General features: G+C 35.0%; 1 protein-coding gene across 1 annotated transcript in view; it reads right to left on the reverse strand.

Moving 5' to 3' along the window:
- LOC120625806 (neuropeptide FF receptor 2-like) overlaps nucleotides 1–26,871 on the reverse strand; it is a 58,836-nt gene that overhangs the window by 22,773 nt on the left and 9,192 nt on the right. The window contains exon 2 of the mRNA XM_039893023.1: nucleotides 6,021–6,163. Within this exon, the coding sequence (XP_039748957.1) occupies nucleotides 6,021–6,163 (143 nt within the window). The remainder of the gene's footprint in view (nucleotides 1–6,020; nucleotides 6,164–26,871) is intronic.

Here is a 26,871-nt window from a genome sequence, read left to right on the forward strand (position 1 = left end):
CTTTTACTTTTCACAGATACACTAGCAGGTAAACTCCTAAAGTAGTCAGAAAGATAAGACGGATTACTGACTTTAAAATAGCTAGGCTTGTTTATTATGCGTGCTTTCATAGGGTGATGTCCTACGGGATCTTGTTATGGGGCAAAGCTTCTAATATCGACACTGTATTTATATTACAGAAAGGAGCTTTGCTAACAATATGTAAACTAAATCACGCGAATCCCTCCGTTTGAAATTTTAAAAAAGGTAGGTATACTTACTGTAGCTTCACAATATACTTATTTATAATAATATGGTATTTGTAGGACCAAATATTAGTCTTTATAAACAAAAGTGGATAAAAACGGTCGATTACAAGAAATGGGCAAAAATTAGGGGCATCTCATACTATCTTTATCTTTTTAACATATTATAAAGCAAAGTCCCCCAGTCCATTGTATGTCTGTCTTGATGCGGAAGACTGAAAAACTATCAAACGGTTTTTCATACAGTTTTCACAAATTAACAGAATGACTTTCGCGGAAGGTTACAGTGTATATTTTATTATGGTTTTCTGTAAATTGGCTGAAATAAACAGACAACCTTATGTCATACCGACTTAGAGCTTTCCTGACGAACGCCGCGGAAATGATTGATGATGCATAAAAATAATGTACTACATGTATGATTACCTGCAAACTCCTTTTTAAATATTCAAATTGGAACTATCGTTTAGAAGTTACGACGGGTATAAGTTGCCAAAAGAAAGAATAATGCCGCGAGCCGCCCGACCCGGCCGCTTACTTTACGGCTGCTAAATAAGCCGAGCGATAAAGTGGCGGTTCGCCTTTTTAACGTTTTTAATGATTTTACACCTTAATCTATACTAATAATATAACTACAGCAGGTCAAATTGTGTACATTGGAGATATTTTGAAAAAATCTTTTGGAGCATTATAGAGTGCTATTTGTTGCTTTTCACTTGGGAGAGGGTTTGACATTTATTAGGATTTCAAACGATAACTCTAACTTAATAGGTTGTATTATAACTCTGACTTATAATAAAACCTTTCCAGGTTGTATTATAAGTCTAATTTTGCCTAAATTTTATGGAGTTCAGAGAAACAGAACTGAGCTGAGGCTTAACTATACTAGATACATAAAATTATCTTGCATGTAAAATGCCTTCAACGCAAGGACTGAATAATGTTTTTAGAAATTTTCTTGATTAATCTTTTGCATAGCAGTAAACTCTTTTTGATTCTACTCTTTGAGATATATAAACAATAGTGTTTATCTCAAATGGACTGCAACCGAGTTCTAAGTATAAGAAGATTATTCGCAAACTAACGAGGTATTGTTTGAGCATAGAATGGATTTACAGTTGGACCCGGTTTTTAGATTTTTACTCATACATGTGTTTAAATGGGTCCTTATAGTCCATTTAGTTTGAAATAAAACTAGACCCGCTAGGTTGCGCTGCATTTAGGCTTATTATAAAATTGATGAAATTACTAATGACAACGCTCCGACCCGGCACAAGATGAAAAAATTAAATGCTACAATGTATAATCTAAATTTTTTTGGAAAAGCGCAAATGCTAAATTTCTTGCCAGCTTTTTCTCGGAAAATAAATAAATAAATAATTTTTTAATTTGAATATTCCAAAAACATGAGGTTGTATTAATATCTTGAAACAGTAAAACGAAATAAAAAGGATGTTATTACCATCATCTTCATTAAGGTAAAGGTTTAGATTCAATATAATATTATTATATGCAAAACTATGAGCTTAGGGTTCAGACTTACAAAGGTCGCTTTTACGTTTAACTACAATTTTTTATTTAAGTAAAATTTGGCTACACTACTATTTATATGTCCTAAAAAAGAATAAAGCTAGAAAAAAGAACACCCGGCTATGTTCGTTGTGGCCTTCTTGTCAGACCAGGAAGCGTTTGCTTGCTGCTGGTAAAAGGGATTTCCGAGGAGAGATAATAGTAGCTTTAATACTAGATTTACTTGCGTGCAATCGACGAATCGTTTTCGAGTATGGGAATACGTAAACATCGGAGTAAAATGGATCTTATACGCATTGAATTTAAGCTTTTTTCTTTATTAAATTATTCTTTATTATATAGAATTTATTCTTTAGCTCGGGCTTTTGACCAAAAATTGTAACAAAGATTAAAAGGATAAGCTTTGCGAATCTAAAATAAGTAACATAAGGTCCAATTTACGTTGACGACACAGAGTTTGATATGCGAAACCGACTCTTCGATTGTGAGTGGGCAAGTACTTAGTACAAGTACTAAGGTAACAGAATAAGGTTTATTTCCGATAATCTGCATGAAACCTTTACTCAGAGACAGATTGAGGTACCAAGTTGTAACTATAAGTTTAAGAACCCATTCTAGTACTGAACTCTAGAAGAATTACAAACTTGGCCTGAGCCCTTGACTGCAATCTTACCTAATGGTAAGTGATGATGCAGTCTAAGCTGATAACAGGGGTTCCCAAACTTGGGCACCGCAAAGACACGCAATGGTGTCACTCCTGGACGGCGACCTTTCGCTGTCGAGTGTTATCAATCTGATGATGCTCGGCAGCGAGAGCTGGTCTACCGTAGCGAAGCCATTATGGCTGTGAAGGAGGTCTTGGAGAGGGAGAGAGAGCAGGCGGCTGATGCTCTTCCCCTCCGCAGAAGGAGAACGGGTGGCAGGAGGCGCAGATATGTGCATCTTATGCCACCTCCGTAGATACCTTCTGTTTAAACGCATTTCCCAGCGTAAAAAAAAAAGCGGTTCTCAAACTGAGGTGCAAAAAATAAGTACAGAGGTACGAGGCGCTCCTTCTGTACTTCAAAAAAATCAAGAAAATCAAGAATGATAGTTTCTGTTCAGCGGAGTCACGGCTCGTCCCACAGTTAAAACAAATTGTGTTGAGATCACTGAGCTCAGCGATCCGATTGTTGGGGTGGTTTTATTTTTCTTATATCTTTGTTAAAATGTTTCATTTATTATGATTTTATTGGTTTAATAATGAGGAAGTTTTTATTTTTTGCGTCTACCTGCTTAACTTACCAGTTACAGTTGTATGAAATCTATCCCCCTAATAAATTTGCTTTCGACTCGAAATCGTACCGGAACGCTTAGTCGCTTGGCAGAAATCTAGTAGTAAGCAAATCTTAAAAGCTATCGTGGAATTTTGTTTCGAATTTTTTGCGAAAATTGTAATCGTTTAGGCAGCGCACGTTGTGGAAACTCTCAAAAAGAAATAAAACCGATTTTATTTTCTTAAAAAAAATTTTGAAATTAGTATATGCCTTTCACATCAGTCTTAAAGCGACTGTAGCATTTTTTATATGCATTTTAAATTTATATAATTGATAATTCCTCCAAGTGTAGGTAAAAACATTAATAATAATTGTAAAAATTATAAAAATGCAATGTGTCATCTCTTGTTTCAAACGTGTCTTAAAAATCCTAAATTCTACGACGAAATTAAAAATCTAAAATGTAAGGGTGCTGGTCCCGATAATATACCCCCGTTTTTTTTTAATTAAATGCGCGTGGCTGATATCTTTGCCTCTTTAAATGATTTTTAATAGGCCCTTAAGAGATAGACAGTTTCCCGATGTTTGGCAAGAGACGAGAAAAGTTCCTGTTTATAACTGGAAATCGGGAAGATGTCAAAAACTATCGTCCTATATCTATTATATCTACAATGGCAAAGGCTTTCGAATCTTTAGTATACCAACATATGTCAACAATTGATCGGACGATTGATAGGAAAACGGTTGATCCCTGCAACTTCCCGCCAATTTCATAACCGCTTGAAATGGCACTTATGACGCTTTTGAGTCTGATAGAAGTTGCATAAAACACTATTTTTCAAATTTTCATACCGCAATAATTTTTGAATGAAAAAATCGATTTTTACGTGGCATTCAGCATTCAGTCCAGTTTTTCAAGTTTTACAAAGGATCTTCAAGTTTCAATTGATCGAGCGAGGAATTTCGCAGTTATTCCGAAAAAACACTTTTTTCGGTTTTCTTTCGTTCACAATATCTCTCGAAAGAATCAACCTATTTAAATTTAAAGCTGTTTAAAAGTTATTCCAAAAAAAGCACATTTGAAAAATTTTTTTTTTTAGTTTTTTTTGAAGATTTCTGAAAATCCATCGATCTGAATCGGTCCAAACACACCCACACACACACACACACATACATACTTACATACATACCTACATACATACATACATACATACATACAGACATAGTGACAACCTCGCGGAGATAGTCAGGGAAGCTTCCTGTGACCTTCAAAAGTCAAAATCTGATGGAAACTCGAATTTTGCAAAACGGGGTGAAAACAAGATTTTTAGCGGGAAGTTAAAAATATATTAGTGAAAAACAGCATTGATTCATGAGCAATCATTAAGCATGATGTTAATCACCAAATGGATGCAATCTAGGCGGATTTCTCGAAGGCTTTTGACAAGGTTAACTATCGATTGTTACTCAGCAAGCTTGCGCATGGTATCTCTGATTCGTTGTTAATAAGGAGTAGGTCTCATCATGCAAAATAGGAAAAGACAATGGTGGTTATTGAGGGACATCAATTGAATGTGTTCATAGCTCAGTCTGGAGTTCCTCAAGGATTTAATTTAGGACTTCTTTTCAATATCTTTATTAATAATTTTACCGATATATTTTACAACAGCGCTGCGAGCTGATGATTTAAAATTAACTCGAATTATTATGTATGAATCTGATGTACAGTTGCAATAGGAGGATTTGTGTAGATTGAGTGAATGTGTATGTCGTAAAAAGAATAAAATATCATCTGCATATTATATAAACAATATTCGTGACTTGGGTGTTATTTTAGATAGTAAACTAAATTTCATACCTCAAATTGATAAAACCCTTGGCTTGGCCAACAGAGCATTAGGTTTTGTGAATAGATTTTCTAAAAGCTTTAAGCAATATTCTACTGTAACAAGACTCTTTGAATGCTACGTACGTTGTGGATTGGAATATTGCTGCTCAGTCTGGTCACTGTCTACTAAAGTTCACACGAAAAGAATCGAGAGAATACAGAAAAGATTCTTGCGCCAGTTTTCATATCAATACCATAAAAGCCCTAATAAGTATATTGACAGGCTTAATTTTATTAAGATGCAGTCTTGAAGATAGAAGGGGGACATTGACTATGATCTTACTGATCTGATCTAATTAACGGATTTTCGATCAAAGCTCCACGTACCAATAAACCACGTTATCCTTGCAATTTGTTTCATCACAGGCGTTACAGAACCAAATTAGGAAAATTGTAGGTATAGGGGATACCTCGAATTTCGGATAGCTATAATAAGTGTGTGACTAAGCATAATGACTTAGACATTTTTCATAACAGTGACGTTGAATTTAGACGAAAAGTTATAGATATTTTTCCTACTAATTGACCTGATTTATATTTTAGTTAGTTAAGTTTAAGTTAGATTTTATTTATTATCTTTAAGACATCAATATTAATTATTTTAAACCGATTTAATTCATTTTTGTTTTGTTTCCTAATAATTAATTAAATTAAATTATTCATTGTAACTTAGCTTTGAATATTTATAATTTTAAAGGTTTATAAGGTTTATATTGACAGACTAATTATTAACTGCAAATAATTTATAGGAATGACTTTTTACATTTGAATGCATGCTGTGATAACCTGTATATAGTTGAACATTTACTATGTGACTCATTCCAAAAAAAGAGCAAGTTTTAATGTATCTACGGTTGGTTGTCCATTATGAATAAATAAATAAATACACAGAAAAAATATCAGTAGAACTATACCTAAATTGAATGCCACACGTCTCTCAAATAAACTGAGCCTATGGGCTGCTTTAAAAATAAAAACAAACGCGGACGAAGTCGCAGGTAACAGCTAATTTTATATAAAGGTACATTTTAATCTCATAAAAGTAAACCGTTCCCGTGGATTTTTTAAAACCAAGCAATGTGGATAATTCTTGTTACTAACCCTGTATGTAGTTGACGATCTTGCATACTGTCTGTCCGTAGAACCATACCAGCGTAATAGCCTTGCTGAGCTGGATGGGCATACATAGCCCCGTCACCAGCAAGTCCGCCACTGAGAGGTTCACCAAGAAGATGTTCGTGACACTGCGGACAACAAAATACTAATCACAATTTTGTAACACCACTTTCATATATTCTTAAAATGAAGCTTAATACGCTATACTGCGCGAGGTTTCGGTTTCAATTATTCATTAAAAATCAATATCTCCTGAGAATGGTTCGGTGTCGGAGTAAAACGTGCGGTGAGGGTACATTACCGAAGATCTGTTTGGTATGAAGTATAAAAATTGAAGCAACTATAAATTAGACCATACAGATTCTCCTGCTTTTCGCAGATTATAGCAAATTAAGCTTAATTTTCATAATATACCATGGAATTTAGCAAAGTAACGCCTACTTCTATCCATCACTTATTTCTATTCTCTAGGATTTTTTTATTGCACTACAAGTAAGTTGGCAATGGGCAATTGCTGGGGCTCGTAGCTCGGAGAACCTATGGACTTTGGAGTTCTAAGGTGCTGGAATGGCGACCCCGCACCGGTAAGCACAGCAAAAGTCAGCCCCTAGGTGGACAGATGACATCGAGCGAGTCGCTGTGAGCCGCTGGAATCAGGCGGCCCAGGACCGTGGATTTTGGAACTCCCTACAAAAGACCTATGTCTAGCATTGGACATCAATTGATTGAATTGATGATGATGATGATGACAAGTAAGTTTCAGTGAGCCCTTGACTGCAGTATTACCCGTTGGTAAGGAATAATGCAGTCTAAGATGGCAGCGAGCTAACCTGTTGGCAGGTATATTTAACCTATACTCCCCTAATCGGTTTCTACACGACATCATACAAGAAAGATAAATAGCTTAGCGGCACGTCGATCGACGTTGAACTGAGATATCACGGGAATCGACATTTATTATTCACTTTTGCTCACGGGAATCTTGGCGTAATTGCAACCCTTGGGGAAAACGTTAAGCTGTCGTTCCCGGTTATTATTACTGATTTTTTGGTGTTATTCGTTAAAGCCCGCACACCCGCATTGAAACCACGGTGGGTCAATGAACTTAAACCATCTCTCCTATGAGAGACGAAACCTGTGCCCGAAGTAGGAAGATAATACGTGATACAGTAATTTTCTAAAGTGGGTAAAGAACCAAACTTTTGATAACCATAAATTCACATTTTCCAGATATTTTATTACATTGATTAGGATTTTACAAATACCCCAATAATTATTAATTAGTTAAAAGAGAGTTTTCAAGAAACGATTAAAATTATATTTGATTAATAATCAATGTTCATGACATTGAGTTGGTGGTGATGAGCTGATGATGTGCAATAACAAAATACAAGCATAGATATCCATAGCGATAGCAAATGTAGAACTTCTGAGGATTTGAGTCGTTTTGCCGTGCGGCGTGTATTCCAAAGGTTTCAAGAGACTGGAGGCTACATCCGGAGGCATGGATCAGGACGACGACGCTTCACATCTGAAAGAGATGACCGCTTTATTGTGACGTCTTCTTTGCGCAATCGATTCCTTAATGCCGTTGAGCTGCAACAGCAGCTCCGAGAAGTTCCCAGAACTACAGTGAGCTCGTCTATGATTAGAACAAGGTTACGAAAGAAGAAAATTGTGGCCCGCGTTCCTGCTAGGGGTCCGAAATTGACCGCACAGCATCGCAGGGAAAGGTTGCAATTTGCCCGTGAGCATGTCAACTGGACCCTAGACCAATGGAGGGATGTACTCTTCTCGGATGAGACAAGAGTAAGTTTATTTTGTAATGACGGGCGAAAGAGAGTGTACAGAATACGAGGAGAACGATTCGCTCAGGCTTGCATAGAAGAAACAGTAGAATATGGAGGTGGATCGTGCATGTTCTGGGGTGGCATGTCTATTGACGGAAAAACCGAACTTGTGTTGTGTTAAAGAAGTGGAATATGGAAATTACGATTTAAGAATAAATCGTTTTTCTCTTTACGTAGTGTTGTGAACGGAGTGTTATTTGAAATAATGCAACGGAGCGATACCCTTATAGTTAAGTTAGAGTACTACATCACACTGTGATGCTATGACGTGATGCAAAGACGTGGTAAACCTGATATGATATGTACTAAATAGTGTACCCCACCTCTTCGTTTTCTTTTTAGTTTTCCTAATCCTAAGGTTGCCTGGCAGAGATCGCTACTTAGCGATAAGGCCGCCTTTTGTATCCTGCTTCATTCTTCATGTGTTTGTTCTTTTTTTTGTCTCGTTTTTCTTAGTGGTGTACAAATAAAGAGTATAAATAAATATGATGCGTGGTAAACCTCATATGATTGTTTAACGTGGTAAACCTAATATGGTTCTAATCTGTTGTTTTATGTTGGGCTGGGTTTTAGGCCTGTGGCATACTAGTCCCCGCAGTGAGCCTCGCCCTGCCTTGACATCTAACGTGCAGATACTCAAATGCAGAACGCACTGCTATAAGGTACACTCCGGTGTCCATTTGAAATACGCGAACCGCACCGCTAGAGGTACACACTAACAAAGTGTCCATAAAAATTGAATCATAACGAGCAGCATTACTCCGTAATAAAATGCCGTAGGACATAATGCTGTGAAAATAACTAAAATACACAAGCCTAGCCGTTTCTATATCTGTCATATGACGAATCTTTTCAATCGCGTATGCTGCAGAACTAAATCTGTTCGCTTGCTTATTTATATGTGGGCCCCATTGAAATTTAGCGTCTAACTTTATTTCTAAAAAAAATTCGTATCCACCAGATCCAGTTCCTCGTTATTAAGTTGTACAATGATTTTTACTTGTTTGACGTTCGGTAACGTAAATTTAATACTCTTAGTTTTTTTCCCGTTAAGAGCTAAGGTATTATTCTGAAACCAGGCCATTCTTGTAAATGAGGAACGGGCAAGGTCCTAATATAGATCTCCGAAGGACACCACGTTTTACAACGTTAACGGAAATGGCCCACAAGTCATTTGTTTTCTTGTTATTTAATAATAATAATTTAAAGGCCTTAATAACGTCCGCTGCTAAAATGTCTGTATTTAAAAGTATTATTACATTCAGATCCATTAATTACCCTTTAGCAAAGATAGAGCGGTGTCTGGTGAGGAGTTCAATGATCTTGTTGTCGATACAGGAATCTCGGTGAAGAACGTTTCAAAAGCAGTGGAAACTTCGAAATCTGACGTTATAGATTTGTTACTTACATTGAGTTTAAATTATGTATGAATATGGATATAGCCAAAACGCACTCGCTTTTAAAATTCTAAGAAAGTAATTGCACAATATTTGAAGTAAAACTTCTTTAGGGGAGATTTTTTCTGATGGAAGTAACGCTTACGTCAGAAGTTTGTGTAGTTTTCGCTATTTAAGAATAATAATTTGGATTGGTCGTAAGTAAATGTCATATACTCCCCACTTCTTGACTTATACGCCAGCTAGTGGCAAATATCATAATCAATTTGGATTATTTATTTCCAATATTTTCAAACGGATCAATTTTGAATAGCAAAGTGAATAAAAATTTAATAGTTTGAAATAAATAAGTAAATTGAAAAGTTTTTTGAAAATCTCTAAATATAATCTCTAAATCATTAATAAATTTTCTGACGATTGCGACATTCTATAATTAATTTTAAATAGAATATAAAATGAAATAAGGAACATTAAATGAAATGGCGGAGTCCCTGGAACATTTTACTCTTTCGTCAGTAAATAATAATAAAAGTTTTACTTCAATCGCGCGTAAAAGTTTCACGCACAGTGCACACACTTTTTTTTAACTCATCACTGGTATCATATTTTTTTAACCCAGACAGATCGTATAACCTTTGCCTATTTTTATGCAAAGATTACACGATTCCACTCACTCACTGAAAACTAGTGTATCCGGAATCAAACAATTCAATATCAATAAAACTTGTATTGATTTCACAACATGTAATATGGCGTAGCTGTCACGAGCCAATTGCAAGGATAAATTGAAAATATCACAAAAGATATACGTGATTTTATGCATGCAGACACTTAAAGAGCTGAAGAGGGTCTTTCGACTTTAAGAGGAGAACTGAGGGGTTTTTAATCTCGGAAAAACGCGAACAAGGTTACTAGGAAAATCTTGTCATAAGGCTCATTCTAGAAGTTATTTTTAGATTAATCCAACTTTCCCCTTATAATCGCTAGTATTATTAAACCAAACATCCGTACAATGAACATCGATTTCTACGTCCCATACGAATCATTAGAGAATTTACTCAAGCACGCGATGCACTGCAGTCTATTTCTGGTTTCCTAGTTAAATGCTCCAATGTAATTGGAGCAGTCTCAGCTCACATCAGTTTTCCTAGAGAACCTATTTGAATGTTGCCTTTTACGTGTAATGTGCTCCACGTGACGTCACATAATATTTCACAAGAAAATTTACTTTCATTAGTATTATATTAAACCAACCAAAGTCGAACAGAGCGTGTTGCCTTATGGCTCTGAAACGTGGCAACACTGAAATAATTATTCATATCGGACCAGTGGTTCCTTACATCATTGCGTTCAAGTAAACAAACAAACAAACTCTTTCAGCTTTGATTACAAATTTGTTCCCCTCTAAGATCTGAAAAAAAAATCCACCGCAACATATGCCTCTCTTTTAAAATTTACTTATACGCGGACGAAGTCGCGAGGGACCGCAAATTTTTATAATATTGGAAAGCAGTTACAGAAACATTTCAAGTTTCATTTGAAGCTACCTGTATGGAGAGGCAGAACGTATGCAGTGAAGTTAAGAAACCTTATATTTTGTCATAAAGGTTTCGTGTGGAGTTAAGAGCAAGATCTTGACTTTAAGCTCGAATTTACAGATACTCGGACCCTCAGAATTAAGAACATAAAGAAACCGTATACACAACTAATATTGGAGCATCAAAAACCACTCCACTACCGTAGTGTTTCTCCGACAGTAATTATTTTACCTCAAATTTTCTACCACGCAATTGGAAAAATCTCAAAATTTTGCGAGCTCAGAATTCCACGGGTGTGAAGTGAGATATATGCGGGACATTTTCACTGTTTTTGGACACAATGCATTGCATGGCTGAATGAGGGTTCTGTATGTTCATAGTTCTTTGCTCGGACCCCTTTAAAACTGAAAGTAACGAAGTAATGTAGTTTGTGGTTATCGTTAAAAAACCTATTTGAAAATAACCCGTATGCTTTGGAGAGAACGTTAAGCTCTCTGACCCGGTCATTGTCACGGTAATTTTATAGTTTGTCAAATCCGGGCAATTGGGGTGGCGTGGTGGGTTAAGGCTCTGAAAGTCCCTCAGTTAGCCTAAAATGGTAGCGAGCATATTAAAGTGTGGCGGTTAAATAATATTTTAATAATAGTTTAAGTTAAATAATAAAGCGAGCCGGTACGATGCCACGTAGAAAATGAGAATGGGTATGTCAAAGTCAAAGTCAAAGTCAAAGTCAAAAATATCTTTATTCAAGTAGGCCCACAGGTGGCACTTTTGATGCGTACATTAGAACCACACGGTAGTGAGATGATGGCGATAACCACATTCGTAAACTTAAAACTAAAGCTACGAGGGTTTCAAACGCGTCCTGGTCTAAGAAGAAGCCCACAAACAAACTTAGCCGGGTGTTTTTTTTTTTGTTATCACCATCTCACAATATCATTTTAAATTATTAGAAGAGCAACCTGGTTAGAGCAATAATTTATACCCAAGCTTTTTTATCGTTTACGTAGTCCTTTATACTATAATAGGACTTTTCTATAAGCTTACGTTTAATACAAACTTTGAACTTTTTAAGAGACATCTCCAAGATATCAATTGGTAGTTTATTGTAGAATTGTATGCAATTTCCTTTAAACGAATGATGAATTTTATGTAACCTAGTATATTGCACTGTAAGTTTATTCTTACTTCTAATGTTTAAATTATTGCAGTCACATTTTTTCTTAAATTTAGAAATGTTTTTATGAACGTACATTAAATTTTCAAATATGTACTGACTATACACTGTCATTATTTTAAAATCTTTAAATTTATCTCTCAACGACTCTCTCGGACCCATTTTGTAGATAGAACGAACAGCCCTCTTCTGCAGCACGAAAATAGTGCTAATATCAGCATGGATGTATGCATTTACATGCCCATTATCATTTTCTACGTGGCATCGTACCGGCTCGCTAAGTCCCTTGGCAGCTTGGCTTTGTCGGCAGAGTGGTGACTAGCCGCCCGTCTAGACCAAAGGAAATTCAGAAATCACAAAATCCTAAATTCAACAACCACACAATTCAATTCTTATAAAAAAAACAGGGCTAAATGATGAATACTAATAAGCTTTTTACCAGTTCAACTCACACCGAAGATTGGAAAACGAAAAAGGTTAAAAAGAACACACAAATAGTAACGTTATTTAACGTTTTCAACACTATACAAAAGAAGCAGTCGTTGACATACGGGACAGATCTTGTTATTTTTGTCACTTGCCCTATTTTCCTTTTTTATCAATGATCTATTTTCTTTGTCCAAGTCGTTTCAAGTGTCGGAGAGACCTGCTTATTACCAGCAACAGGTTATTTTTCAAATTTAGAAATTGGCAGCAAGTGGTACACACATATATGAACATTAGCATTGGCGCTCGACCGCGTTAGTTTTGCTTATTTTAACAAAAATTATACAATGTCTATATCTAGGATGCAAGCTATATGAATACAAAATTTTCTCAAGGTCGATCTTGCTGCTAAGTCGTTTAAAAAAAACACTTTTTTTAAACACCCGGAAACTTTTTCCTCATTAATTTTCGGGATACAAATTATCCTATGTCCTCTTTGTGTCAAATTTCATCAAGATCGGCGAAGAATGAAACTTACGCAATCAACTATCAATCAGATTCATCTTACCTGTTATAACGTTTCAATCCCTATCACAATTTACTTAAGATAGTTTTATAAACAATACAAGCGGGTTCCGTGCTCTTAAACCTTCTGCCCTATGACAGAGGAGGTGACCAAGAAAGCCGATTTTTTTTAAATACGATTATTAAGACTCTCTTCGAAATGGCACTCTTCGAATGCCGATTATTAAGACATTTCATCTAAACTATTAACGTTTTCAGGAGTATTGACAAGGTAATGTTTTTTGTTACTCCGTTATACCTATTGTTTTGTATACACTGCAAAAACTACGTAACTACTTTGACTACAGAGAAGTCACGATTCACAACAGGCAACGAGATATCTGCAAAAGTACTAGCCCACTCCAACGCCCAGAATATTGAGGTGTTATCAAAGAATGAGTAAAATTTTGATTATAGCTACTTTCCATGTATTTTACTTTTATTTACGTAATTTTTTTACAATGAGAGGGTGTTACACGTGTGATCTCAATACGCTAAAAGTATTACAAAGTGCATGTAAAACCTAAGCCGTCTGCTTGAAATTTTGCAATGTTGTTGAACTTGCTGATATTTCAGTAGCCTCAGTATCCATAGTTTTAAACTCATATTATTAAGGTGTGTTTGTTTGTTTGTTACATATGTTGGGCATTGCCACGAAGCAAATTTGATATTTATCACAGACAGAGCTCACATTCTGGAAACGGACATGGGCCACTTTATTCTCATTAAAAAACGTAAACGTATTTTTAGTTTTAAAAAAATATCTTCGCTACTTATACACGACGTGACGTGAAATGCATATTGATCTCGTACATTATTTCCCACATACTTATGGTAACGGGATCTGAGAAGCTTAACTTACTAGCTTATCCAATCTCCATCTGACAAACGATACTTTTTCTTCAAGGAAATAGAAGGCCTTCATCTTTTTTTACCATGTAAAATATGTGTAATTTTATTATTTGGCAACACGTGTTGACAACATGTTTTCCTGTTACGTTGTCCCTTAACGTTGACAGCTGTGAGGAAAATAAAAAGCCAAACTATGATATAAGCAAAACTACAGTGGTTGTGCAGTTTCTTTTGGAAACCACCATTTTGGTTTAGTAAAACTGGCCCTCGAAACCAGACAATATTTGAGTATACGATTTGTGAAAAAGGTTATTTGCATTTTAAATGAAACTCAAGACATTTTTTTTTTCAAAGTATATTTACATTTAACTACAAATATATATATATTTATTTGTTGACATTTTGTTGATACGAGTATATATCATACTATGGACATTTTGGGACTTCTGACCAATGACAAGTAGTTTTGGCAGTCCTCTCTTGATGTTAACGCTCCTCCGACTTAGGATAGTATTATTATAGTAAGTAGGAATTAGTGTACGATCATATATATTTTTTGCATGCCATCTTGGCAAGGCGGATTGTTTGTCCCTATATTTTGTGGACCTACCAACAATGTAAAACCAATCTGCAAATAAACGATTTGATTTGATTTGATTCAAAGCAATATGTATTTTAATTAAGTAGATCCTGGACGGTCATTTGCGATTGGCAATGATTACGTGATTGAAGGTTTCAAATAGTGGTTGATTACAAACGTAATATGTTGAAACACTATCCGTACTTAATATAACACGATTGTATAATTAATTATTAAACGAACTTACCTGTACCTGAAGTTCTATCATAATTATACGAAGGATTCGTCCGACATACATACCTACATACGGACATATTTCGGGCCGTGACTCAAAAAATGGTTAGACTAAGTTTGGTTGTAAGGAACCATTTCGAGATGTAATTTTAATCGTTATTTTTGCAGAAAATATTTTCATATTCTTAATATAAATTTTTGACCGTGTCTGTACTCTGTGTGCAGTTAATAAAGCAACAAGAGTAACAAGTTTTTTAAAAATTGTATCGAGAGTTAGTGTTTCATTAGGGTATTATTGACTTAAGTGATTAATGACTACAGAGGTGTCCCATGTTATGGAATACTTTGGTAAGAGTGTTCGTAAACGAAACACTCCCTAAAAAAAGTCGTTTTATTCTATCATCATCTCCAAGACTTTGGCCCCTTAAAAGGGTTATGGCAGACCTAAATGAATTTAAGGATCCGTAGTGGTATCCTTCCTCATAAAGAATATTTAAAAAATACATAATATGTAGGATCGATGCACTGTGCAAATCATAATTATTTTCTTTACAAAAGATAAACCAGCACTTTGGGTAAACATCGTACGGCTTCAAAGAATTATCTGATAAGGAAGATATAGGAGGTGACGGTGGCACATCTGCCGGTCCGCATAAGATTCTTGCAACCAAGGGAAACTTGGTTTGCATTTTGAGATTCCTAGAATGAGAACATAGAATTAGGTATTTATAGGCACTGAATGTGATAAGGTCAGATAACAAAAGACTTTTATAAAGAGGGTGTCACGGTTGCGTGGGCCATAGAGGTACAACAACAATGCCTCTAGCTTTATCAGAAATAATCTTTCTTAAATTTGTTTAAGATAATAGAGAATGGGGGAAAAGCATAAAAATAGTGATTATCCCAAGAAAAAGTTAAAGCATTGATTGCCATAATTAGCCCATTTAGTATTTATGCGACTGGCAAACAAGTCTACTTGAGGCTTACCAAAAGTTAAAATTAATTCCTGGTAAGACCAATCAGCTAATTCCCATTCTATATCGGGATGCACACTCAGCGTCTGCCGTCTTGTTATGTGATGACTTAGTATAACAAGCAATAACATAAAAATTACAAAATTCACACCATTGCCACAATTGCTTAGTAATATCCGTGAGGTGAGGAAATTGGATTTCTCCCATTCGGTTGATATAATAAATAGCCATCATAATATCGACACGAAGTAGAAGTATATAATACTTTTAAACCAATAAATGCAGCCTGAATTTCCAAATAATTAATATCCCGTAATTGTTCCTGAACCCAACTTGCCTTTTCCTTGCCGCATGCTGCTCCCCACCCCGTAGTTGAGGCGTCTGAGAAAATTTCCAGATCATGTAATAGTACGGAATGGTGTTAATAATGCATTATACCACCAATTCAAACCGGACTGTATAAGTTCATAAGTTTATCATAGTTGTAATCTGACTTTAAATTTAAATATTTAATACGTTCAAAAAAGCTCCGTATACAACCAGCTGTATTCTATGACAGGGCAATTAACTAATAATCCAATGAATTGCGCAAATTCCCGTATTTTGCACCTTCTGAGTGTAAGAAACTACTGAATTTCAATTCTTACACGATTTATTTTTTACAAAATTTTTTTTTTTTTTTTGAAAATTTTCTGAATCTTACACAGCGCCTAAAAATATGCAAGTTCTGCTTGGGGAGCAAGTTCTAACGGTGCGTTTTTCCTTATTTATTATAAATCCCAGAGAAGTTATTAATTTCTTAGTTTGTTTTGTGTTACACAAACGTACTTCGTACGATTGCCCCATCATCCAAAAGTTATCTAAATAATTAGTTGATATTAGTCCGCCCGTTCGTAATATGCAAACGATTGGTTTCATCACCTGAGTGAATATGTATGGCGGCGTACTTAAACCAAATGGTAGTACATTAAATTCGTATAGTTGTTGTTCAAATTGGAATCTTAAATACTTTCGGAAAAGCTAATGGATATTTATAAAATAATAAGCGTCTTTTAAATCTATCTATGTCATGAAACAATCTTTTGATATTAATTTAAGTATTGTACAAATCCTCTATTTTAAAATGATCAGTTTTAATGAATTTGTTTAAATTCTTTAAGTTTAAAATGAAACTAAATTTACCATTTGGCTTAAGTAGCAAAAAAAATGCTAGACAGAAACTGACCATCCGTAGGCTGACATCTAGAACAAGCACCGATAGATAATAAATTATCTATTACTTCATAAAATAAGCACTTCTCGGTTTTAGAATAAATCTCTCAGTTGGAGGAGATATCTGATTCACTGGGCAAATAAGCAAGATTTTATAACCTCCAATACAGGATAAAATCAAAGAGTCATTAATGATTAATAACCACTGTGCATACAATAAAGACAATCTGCTTGTATATATTACCCATCTAACAGCGGCTGTGCATCTGCTGTTGCCGCGAGTGTTTCGATGAGCTGTACTGCAGATTGTTCGCATGTGGCCCCTTCGACTTCGGATGAGTTGCCTGTTTCCGAGTTCCGAAGGGGCCCTTCCAGTTCAAATATTTAATTGTCACTTTAGCAGTTGGCGACGTTTCAGTATTTGTTTGTGGCTTTCAAGTCAGCATCAGATCTAGTAATTGCTTTAGCAGTCTTTATTGTTTCTGATAAGTTTTGTCCAAATAACAATTTATCAGGTTTGGTGTAAGTATCGAATCGTTATACTGCAAATCGCAATTAGTACGCCCGGTGTCCATCAATGTCTTCGTTAATTTGGGATCTGTATTTTTCTGAGAATCAACTTATTTATTACCTGACCTAAGCTTGATATAGCCGTATCTATTTGCTTTTGCCTAATATCGATATTTTTATCGCGTTAACAAGTTTGCACTTAACTCCTTGCGGAGTAGACTAAGGAGTCAGCCCGTGCGTGGTGACATGTTCCAGCCTTACTGCCAAGTCTTTGTGAATTTCAGTCCCATATGTTTTAGACACGGTAGGATCTTCGCCTAATATGTCGAGAATCTCACTGTCAAGTCCGCACAAGTAACATCAGATAACTGATTGGCATTTGCTTCAGACATAAGTTGTTCTGCTGTCGTTAAGGTGACGGATGTAGAAGCCATGGGTTCTGTACAATCTACATTTGCAACCTTAGAACCTTGCCTTGAAACAGCTGCTCCATAAAGCATATCCGTAATATCTTTTTCAGCAGATTCATTACAAGTCTCATGTTCTTGTTTTAAAATCCACAGATTTTGCTTATTAGTTAAGAAACAGAACCAAAGTACTGTTCGTAAAACTATTTATAGAGTAGTACAACTCCCAAGAGAAGTACGCACACCCAATTTGGTAAATATCACCGTCTACCAACTTATCACGCATTAAATAACCAGATCTGTATGTATATCTTCATACGTACATTGAAATAATAGCGTGTAATAGATCAGCATATTATTACTATTTATTAGTTAAGAAACAGACCAAAGTACAGTTCGCAAAACTAACAATTCGGGTAGTACAGCTCCAAAGAGAAGTACGCAAACCCAATTTGGTAAATATCACCGTTTACCAACTGAAAAACTTATCACACATTAAATAAACCAGATTTGTATGTATATCTTCATACGTACATTGAAATAATAGCGTGTAATAGATCAGCATATTATGTCTATTTATTAGTTAAGAAACAGACCAAAGTACAGTTCGCAAAACTAAAAAATCGGGTAGTACAGCTCCAAAGAGAAGTACGCAAACCCAGACACGTGTATCTTTAATGTAAATAGCTAACCTTGTATATCCAGTGATTCTGAAGAACTTGAAGATTGACTTCGATGGCGCCGGCGCAATTTCTTCCTTTACTTTTTTATCTTTTTGAATATTTTTTCGTAATTGTCTTCACTTTTACGTTTAGGCATTATGTTTAAATACTAATTTCAAATTAATGCACGTTAACAATGTGGGAAGACACGAAGTGCGGTCGTGGCGAGCACTAAAAAGCGAATGATGAGAGTGTATAGATATCCCACCTCGCTGAGTGGAGGGTGCATTTTCAATATTTATTATTTTTCATACCCTCAAATAAAGTGCGTGACTGGCGATCCACAGGCGGTACTACAAGTATTATTTGCTAATCCTTTCGGACGAATCGAAGTATAATTGGCACTACCAGTAAGATTGTACCGAGAAAATTGTAGACTATATAGCGGTGCACTGCGTCCCGTAATTTGCACGAGCAAAATCGCAGGGCACAACTAGTTATATATAAACTCATTTTAGTGAGAGTAAAAATAACACACAATACAGTTGTGTGTTATTTTTACCTCAACCAAGTGCCATATTCAAAGAAAATGTTTGTGCAAAACCATACATAATTTTTCTAAAGCAGACTCAGGGCAAATAGAACGGAGCTTTTGTGTAACGCAATTTTATTCAGTCACCACTGTGTCGTACGTAAATTGCGGCAATAATTCGATATATTTTAAGAGTAGTACTTATATTAAGAGCTTCCTAATAATTTCTGTATAGTGCCTCGTGGGATCTTCTTCATTACGTTCGCCAAAGACTTGTAAGATATCAGTGACGTTAATATTTATATAATACTGTTGGTGGAGTTCTATACCTACGATCCTATGCTATACCTTCCCCTATGATCAATAATCCGTCATTGGGAGGTGGCTATATTATATGGATATGAACAACAATATTCAGACAAGTCTTAATCAGGCACATTAAAATTTTAATGCATTTTAAGATTCCTAGTATAATAAATAATCATCAAAATATATATTTTTTTTTAAACCTTAATAAAATATTATAAATGCGAAATTGTTTCTGTTCCTTTGTTTCTTTTTCTTTTCTTCACGCCCAATCACCCATAACTAAGCTGATCAACTCGATTTGTGTGATTTTTGTTATAGAGTTAGTGGGAAGCACGAAGAGTAACATTGGCTACCTTTTATCACAGGAAAACAAATACACACACAGACACACACATATACACAAAAACACACACAAACAACAATCACAGGAAAAGAGATTTGTAAAAACCCTTATAAACACGGACGAATAACATGGCCAACATCTAGGTGTAGAACACCCTTATGCCCAAGGGGACGAACAAGGCAACGCCTCAATAGATAACCCTAATCTAAGAAGATTCTTAGGCGTAAGTACATCAACTGTTAAACGAAGTTCTTCAGTAATTATTTCACCTTTAAAGCAATTATGCTTTGGAACAATCTGCCTGCTGAAATCCGTGGAAGTCGTTCCCTTCCGATATTTTTAAGAGTCGTCTGAAGGACTACTACCACTCTTTGAGTGATGGAATTTGAAGTAGATTCTTTATATTCTTTTTTTTTTAAACTGTGTGTTAAAATCTACTTATTACTATTATGTATATTTTATATCATTCATTAATTCATTCATTCATATATCTATCAACACTCTTGACACTATCCCGTTCTCTTGCTGTAAGTCCTATCTACAAAGGTTGCCTGTAAGAGATTGCTTGCAGCAATAATGCCGCCTTTGCATGTCTACACTGTGTACTGTATACTCCTTACTGTTTCTTTTCCTGTATGTTATACGTGCAATAAAGTGTTTCTTCTTCTTCTTCAAATGTTCACTAACACTGGCATACAAAAAAACAATTGTGTTTTGGTGCAGCTCTGTTCGTATCTGTAGTATGTAAAGTAGCTAGTATGAACTACATTGTGGCTCCTAGGTGTCAGCTGACAGCTCTGGTTTACCTACAATTCTTATTTCAAATTTTTTACGGTTTTATTCAAAATCAGTCCATGTTATAAATACTTTTATGACATTAATCGTATAAATTTATGATGGCAAGTAAGTCAAGAAGTTGCATATCCATCCGACCTTTCATGATTCTGTAAACGGCATTGGCTTCCTAAATAATTTATCTTTATTATAGTGCTATTTATAGAAGTCTAAGTCTACAATGAAATATATAAAAATCGTAAAGAATGCGTCAACTTGCACCGAAATCGCATGAAAATGGCTAAAACGTGGTGCCGGTATTTGACCTTTATAGCGATAAAAATACAACGAAATTCACAATCCAATCCAATTGATAAAATAGCTTTCTTGTTGCTTTATGAAGAACATAAACTAACCTAGTTATTACACAAAACACTGTACTTACCGGGATAAAAACGATAAACACAAGAGCTCCACCCACGCACGGTCACGGTGGCGCGCTGACACAGATTCAAACAAGCATTATTTTATATTTTTCTTCTGAAACTTGTCATTTTATTGTTGATATGAATAGAAAAGTTATTCATTTGAAATGTCTATAGTCATAAGTTGTTCAAACAAAAATTAACTCTATCACAAAAAAAATGTGGTTTATAATCGTCTGTACGGCCCGAGCCGCTTAAGGCTCTCGTTGCGGCGAGAGTGTTGGTAGTATTATTTGTACCCGATCCGCCTAGGGCTCGCCGTGCGTAATTAGGCTCATAGTGCGCGTACTGTATTAGTGGGATTCAAGAACCAAAGTTGGAGAATCAGAGAATCTCAAATCTCAGATTATCATGATACTAGATTCTAAACGTACCGGATTAGCAGAATACCATTTTTACGAATTAAATTTTACCCGTTTTCATTAAACCTAGGCATCGCCTAATGATTTAGGCGATGGCTATACAACAAAAACGTTTCACCAACTCTTAAGTGATAAGTATTACTGGCCTACACTCATTGTGGTGCATAAGATTTTAGACCTGATTTTGGGTATATTTTAGCTCTTGAATATTTATAATTATCTTGGGTACTTTCACTTGCTACGATTTTTTTTGTTAATGCCCGTTAGACTCGTCATACAAAAATAACAATCGTTATGATGATCTCCCCCCCCCCCACTTCAAAGATTTTTGAGTTCCTTTTTCCCATTTCCACAAATGATCAATGCAAATCTTACAAACAACGTAGTTATAACGCCGAACTGTTTGAGTAACATCCTTCTCCGCGGCATAAACACACTAGTCACTTTAATTATTTATATTATTATTATTATATATTTGTTTTTTACTTTTAAGAGCTGTAAACTTAAATCACGTGAATCCTTCCGTGAAAAATTAAAAGAAATATATAATAAGAACTCTTTCTTCTCCCTCAACTCCAGACTTTCTCTCTTTTAACTTCGAGTCTTTCTCTGAATGTAATTTTAAGAAGAGTAAAATGTCCATCACCTCGAATGCTGTCGGTACTGATTGCATTAGCCGTAATATGCTCATTTCTATTTTTGATGTTATTTCTCCCATCTTAACTCATATTCTGAATTATTCAATCTTCTGTAGCAAATTTCCCGATGCGTGGAAAAATGCTCAGATTATTCCTCTCCCTAAAAAGGCTAGACCTGTTTCTCTTTCAGATTTCCGTCCTATTTCCATTTTACCTATCTTGTCAAAAGTCCTTGAAAAGTTAGTTTACAAGAAGTTTTACAGCATATTTCTTAATAAAAATAATCTTCTTAGTCCCTTGCAATCGGGATTTCGTCCTGGTCATAGTACGGTTACAGCATTGGTTAAAGTCACCGATGACATTCGGTGGGTGACCGATAATAAGCAGCTTACTCTTCTGACTCTGCTTGATGACGCTTGTAATACCGTTGGCTATGATATCTTGCTAAGTCTTCTGCGCTCTATTAACAAATCTCCATCGGCGACAGACTGGTTTTGGAGTTACCTCATTGGTCGTCGACAACGCATTCGGACTGATGAGTCCGTTTCATCTTGGTGTGATGTTACGGCCGGGGTACCTCAGCGTGGCGTGTTATCTCCTTTACTATTGGCTATATTCATTAATTCTATCACTCAAAACATAGCTTCTCTCTATCACATGTATGCAGATGATGTCCAGATATATCGCCACTCAACTTTTGAAAATCTTGGTTCCGTTCAAGCAGTATGGGCTAAAGGTGAACCCCGCAAAATCTCAATCAATAATTATTGGCAGTCCGGGAATGATTTCAAAAGTTGATTGGCAGAACATACCTTCTATTGTTTATAATGGTGTTCTATTCCTTTTAGTGCCACCGTTAAAGATCTTGGCATTCAAATAGATCAGGATTTAACATGGCCAACGCATATTAAGGAACTGAGTAGGAAAACATTGGCGACAATGCATTCATTGCGACGCCTACAATCGTTTACAGTGCAAGCCATAGCACTGTGGAATGCGATCCCAATCGACATAAGGCAGTCTGTCACTTTATATTTTTAAGAAAGCTGTCAAAAACCACTATAGTTTACATTGAAGACGACTTGTAATAGTATTTACTGTTATTAATGTATTTATGATATGTTAAAGTATATATTAGTTTATTATTATTATTATTTTTTAAATATTTATTATATTATGTATTATTTTAATTGTGTTATCTAGGTCAAGTATTAGTATGTAGTTATTAGCATGTATTTTTAATATGCACAACCTGCTGTATGTTATCCTTTTGTTTTCCTTATCCTAAGGTTGCCTGGAAGAGATCGCCACAAAGCGATAAAGCCGCCTTTTGTATACTTCTGTCTGTGTTTTTATTTGTGTGCAAATAAAGACTATAAAAAAATAAAATAATAAGTACCTACGGTAGCCTCACAATATATTTATAACAATATAGTATTTGTAAGACAAAACATTACTCTATATAAACGAAAAGTGGATATGAATAACCGCCTTACTCGAAATAGACATAAGTTAGTGACATCTGAATATCGTTTGCGAAAGGTGCAAAAGTAATTTGTGGGATTGAGTATATGCTTTTATAATATGATTCCCACGGTAATTTTGGACCTGCCGATGCATAAGTTTAAAAACTGTGTTAAAACACATTTAATAAGTCGTGGTTACTATACGATTGATTAATTTCTTACTGACAAGGCTGCTTGGAAGCATAATAAGCTCTCATCGCTCACAAGATAGTGAAATTAAAACATTGGAAACTGTAAAATCATGTTGCAAAAGAGCAATCTGCTGTGTTACTTGCCGGTCCTTCTCAAAGGAATCAGCCTTCCGAACCGGTGGTAGAGTCACAAACAGACTGACTTGACGTTTCCAAAGTGCTTATAAACTGGACCTACTGGAAATAAATTAATTTTTAATTTTTTTTAATTTACTTCCAAAATAAAGTGAATAAATAAACTCTGTCAGAGGTTCTCGCTAACAAAACAATGTTTACGTTTTTGAAAATAAACGTCATACCAATAGATCAACATTCCCCGCACATAAAACCGCTATTATACAATAGTTATTTTAAATTATGGCGATAAAAATATTCAATAAATTACCTGAAGAAACGGAGCCACAAATAAATTACATAAAATGTTTAAAAGATAAGTTATTTCTATAAATATAATATAATATTATTGACATAAAATGACATTCGTAAGTATATTTATTTATTGTATTCTTTAACATTTGCCCATATTAACTTAATTGTATTATTATTAGCATTATTGTAATTGTCAATATCTCAATTGTACCAAAGCCAATTAAAATTTGAATATTACACTGAAAATAATTTGCAAGCCAAATTGGCGTGGTACAGTTAAGATCTACATATTTTTTCTGTAACACTTATTCACCTGTATCAACAAATAAATAAAATTGATTGAAATTGGTTGAGTATTTCAATAGTTTCCACTATTTTTAAAACTAGATTTTGTTTGCGCTATATGTGGATGAAAGATAGCTTATGTCGTGCCGTGTCTTAGGTAGAATTACAGCAGGGCTATAACGTTGGGATTGAATAATGAAAGGGGCATAATGTACAATAACGAAGCGGTGATAGCGCATTGGGTAGGAGCACGACTTCACTTTTGGAGGCGCCGAGTTCTAATCCCAGCACGTACCTCTAACTTTTCTTAGTTATGTGCGTTTAAGGTAATTAAGTTATCACTTGCATTAACGGTGAAGGAAAACATCGTGACGAAACCTGCATGCCTGAAAGTTCTACATAATGTTCTTAGCGGTGTGTGGAGTCCACCAATTCGCCAGCGTAATTGACTACGGTCTTAACCCCTTCTCATTGTGAGAGGATACCCATGATGTAATGATGATGATGAAACTCTAGAATAATTGTAGTTTTTTTCAAATTCAAATTCAAATCTTTATTTGCGTGATTGCAGGTCAACAAATTTGATCTCATAATAAAACCTAACAAGTTACGTGCTACAATCTGCCATTCTATGGCATGCAAATTATAATAATTAGTTATTCAAAACCCCTAAGAAAAAACAATATTTCTCCAAGTATGAATATTTAGACATTGTAACACGTCCCAGGATGGACGGCAAGAAACTGATGACAAACAAAAACTTTGTATTCCTTAATCTCAACATCAACCTCTATTTTCCCCGACCAATTAACCTCTCTCCCTTTTTCTTATCCTCCTATCCGCCTTTTTATACAATCGTTAGTAGTGTAACAATTTAACAATTTAACAATTCGCCTGATGCCGAGAACTGCTAATTAAAACATTCATTCCTATCAGGATTCTGATTGTCTGCACATTCTTAACAACTTGAGACCAACCTGAGTAGGTGTCGCACTCAGCTGAGATTTCAGTACCCATGCGTAATGCCTTCGGAGTGAGAGGTGCTGGGTTCAATTCCTTAAATACTGAAAACTTATTTGGCGTGCAAATAAAAAAAAAATAAAAAAAAAAATGAGTGAAAAATAAAAGTAAAATTTCAATTTTATTTGATTGAGATGCTTGAATTTATATTGTACAAGATATGCAGCCCCCACACAAACCTTTCAGGAAAAGTGTCGGTGTTTGTTCATCACTGACTGTTTTCTGTCGAGCGTTTGAACGAATAAATATAATATCTATTTCCTTAATTAAAATAAGATATTCCGTCACTTTTATTGCTTTTTCTGCTTTTTCTGACGTTTAGCATTGGCTTTTCAATAAATATTCCAATCTCTGACGTACAACGGATGGTATAGGCCAAATACGGAGACAGGCTAGGAAATGAAGAACAAAAGAATGCCAATCTTGAGCGAAATCTTATTTTTGATGACACAGCACGGCTTATTTATTATTGATCGAGGTTGAGATGTACAAATAAAACTTATTTTATACTTATTTACACCACAAAGTCAAATAACTTCTTAATATAAACAAAGCTAATTCTGATACTATGAAATATCGAGCATTGGCTTAACATTAATTAATTAAATATAGAAATGTGTAATTAATTAAATATAGTAACCTGAACTAATGGTTGTGCTATATCTTTATGTAATTATAGATCGAATGAGTGCCTCATTTATATCACATATTGTTATCGGAAGGTTTGGTTGGTACTCATAACATTTATCCAATATTAATTAAAAGTGACAATGTAATTAATGTATTAGGTTGGGGAAAAAGTTTTTTCGCATTTTTTTAAGAAAATTTAAAACATTTTTTAATATAGTTTATTTACATTCAACTACAGTATGTAGGTACCATTTTGTTCGATAACTTTTTGCCATCTTGTAGGTAGGGACATAATCCCATTGCTATAGAAGTTTTAGTTAGTTTAATTTGTCTGTCTGTCTGCTTGTTCCGGTTAATCTCCACAATGGTTTAAAAGGTTTTGGCGAGGCTTTCACTGGCAAGAAGCTGATGTTATAACAAATACCCTACGTTTTTGTTTTTTTTTTAAAGCAAACAAATCCGGACGTTAAGTTTTTTAAGGTTTGCGAGTATTGAAATCGAGTATTGTCCTTGTGGTTGGGGTAATAATAAAACCCGATTCTTTCATTAAAAATATTGTTCTCGTCGCGATCGACCTACAATGTTTTTTTTTTTTTTTTTATTTAGTTCGCAAAACTGACAATCAACTGCTTACTCTAATATAAACTATAGGACATTTGGCATGTGTATACAATTGTGCCTTCTCGATGCGAACATAGCATGCAAATCCGTTGGGTACATAAGGCTGCTGCAAACAGCTAGAAAAACTAATTTAGAATAATATAACAAAAAAAATATATATATAAATTACTAAGAAAAGAAAAACAAAATATTGTGGAAATAAAATTACCTAAGCTATAACCCTTTTCTTAACTTAAGCTTAATACTAGGTACGTTATCGCTGAAAATATCTATACTATCACGAAAGCAATTTGCAAGAAATTGCATTCGATACATAGGACTATGTTAGCCAAGATTAGTTCTGGTTTTTGGCAAGCAAAAAGTCTTAC

Source organism: Pararge aegeria, chromosome 8 (assembly GCF_905163445.1).
Source record: "Pararge aegeria chromosome 8, ilParAegt1.1, whole genome shotgun sequence".
NCBI classification, from domain to species: Eukaryota; Metazoa; Arthropoda; class Insecta; order Lepidoptera; family Nymphalidae; genus Pararge; species Pararge aegeria.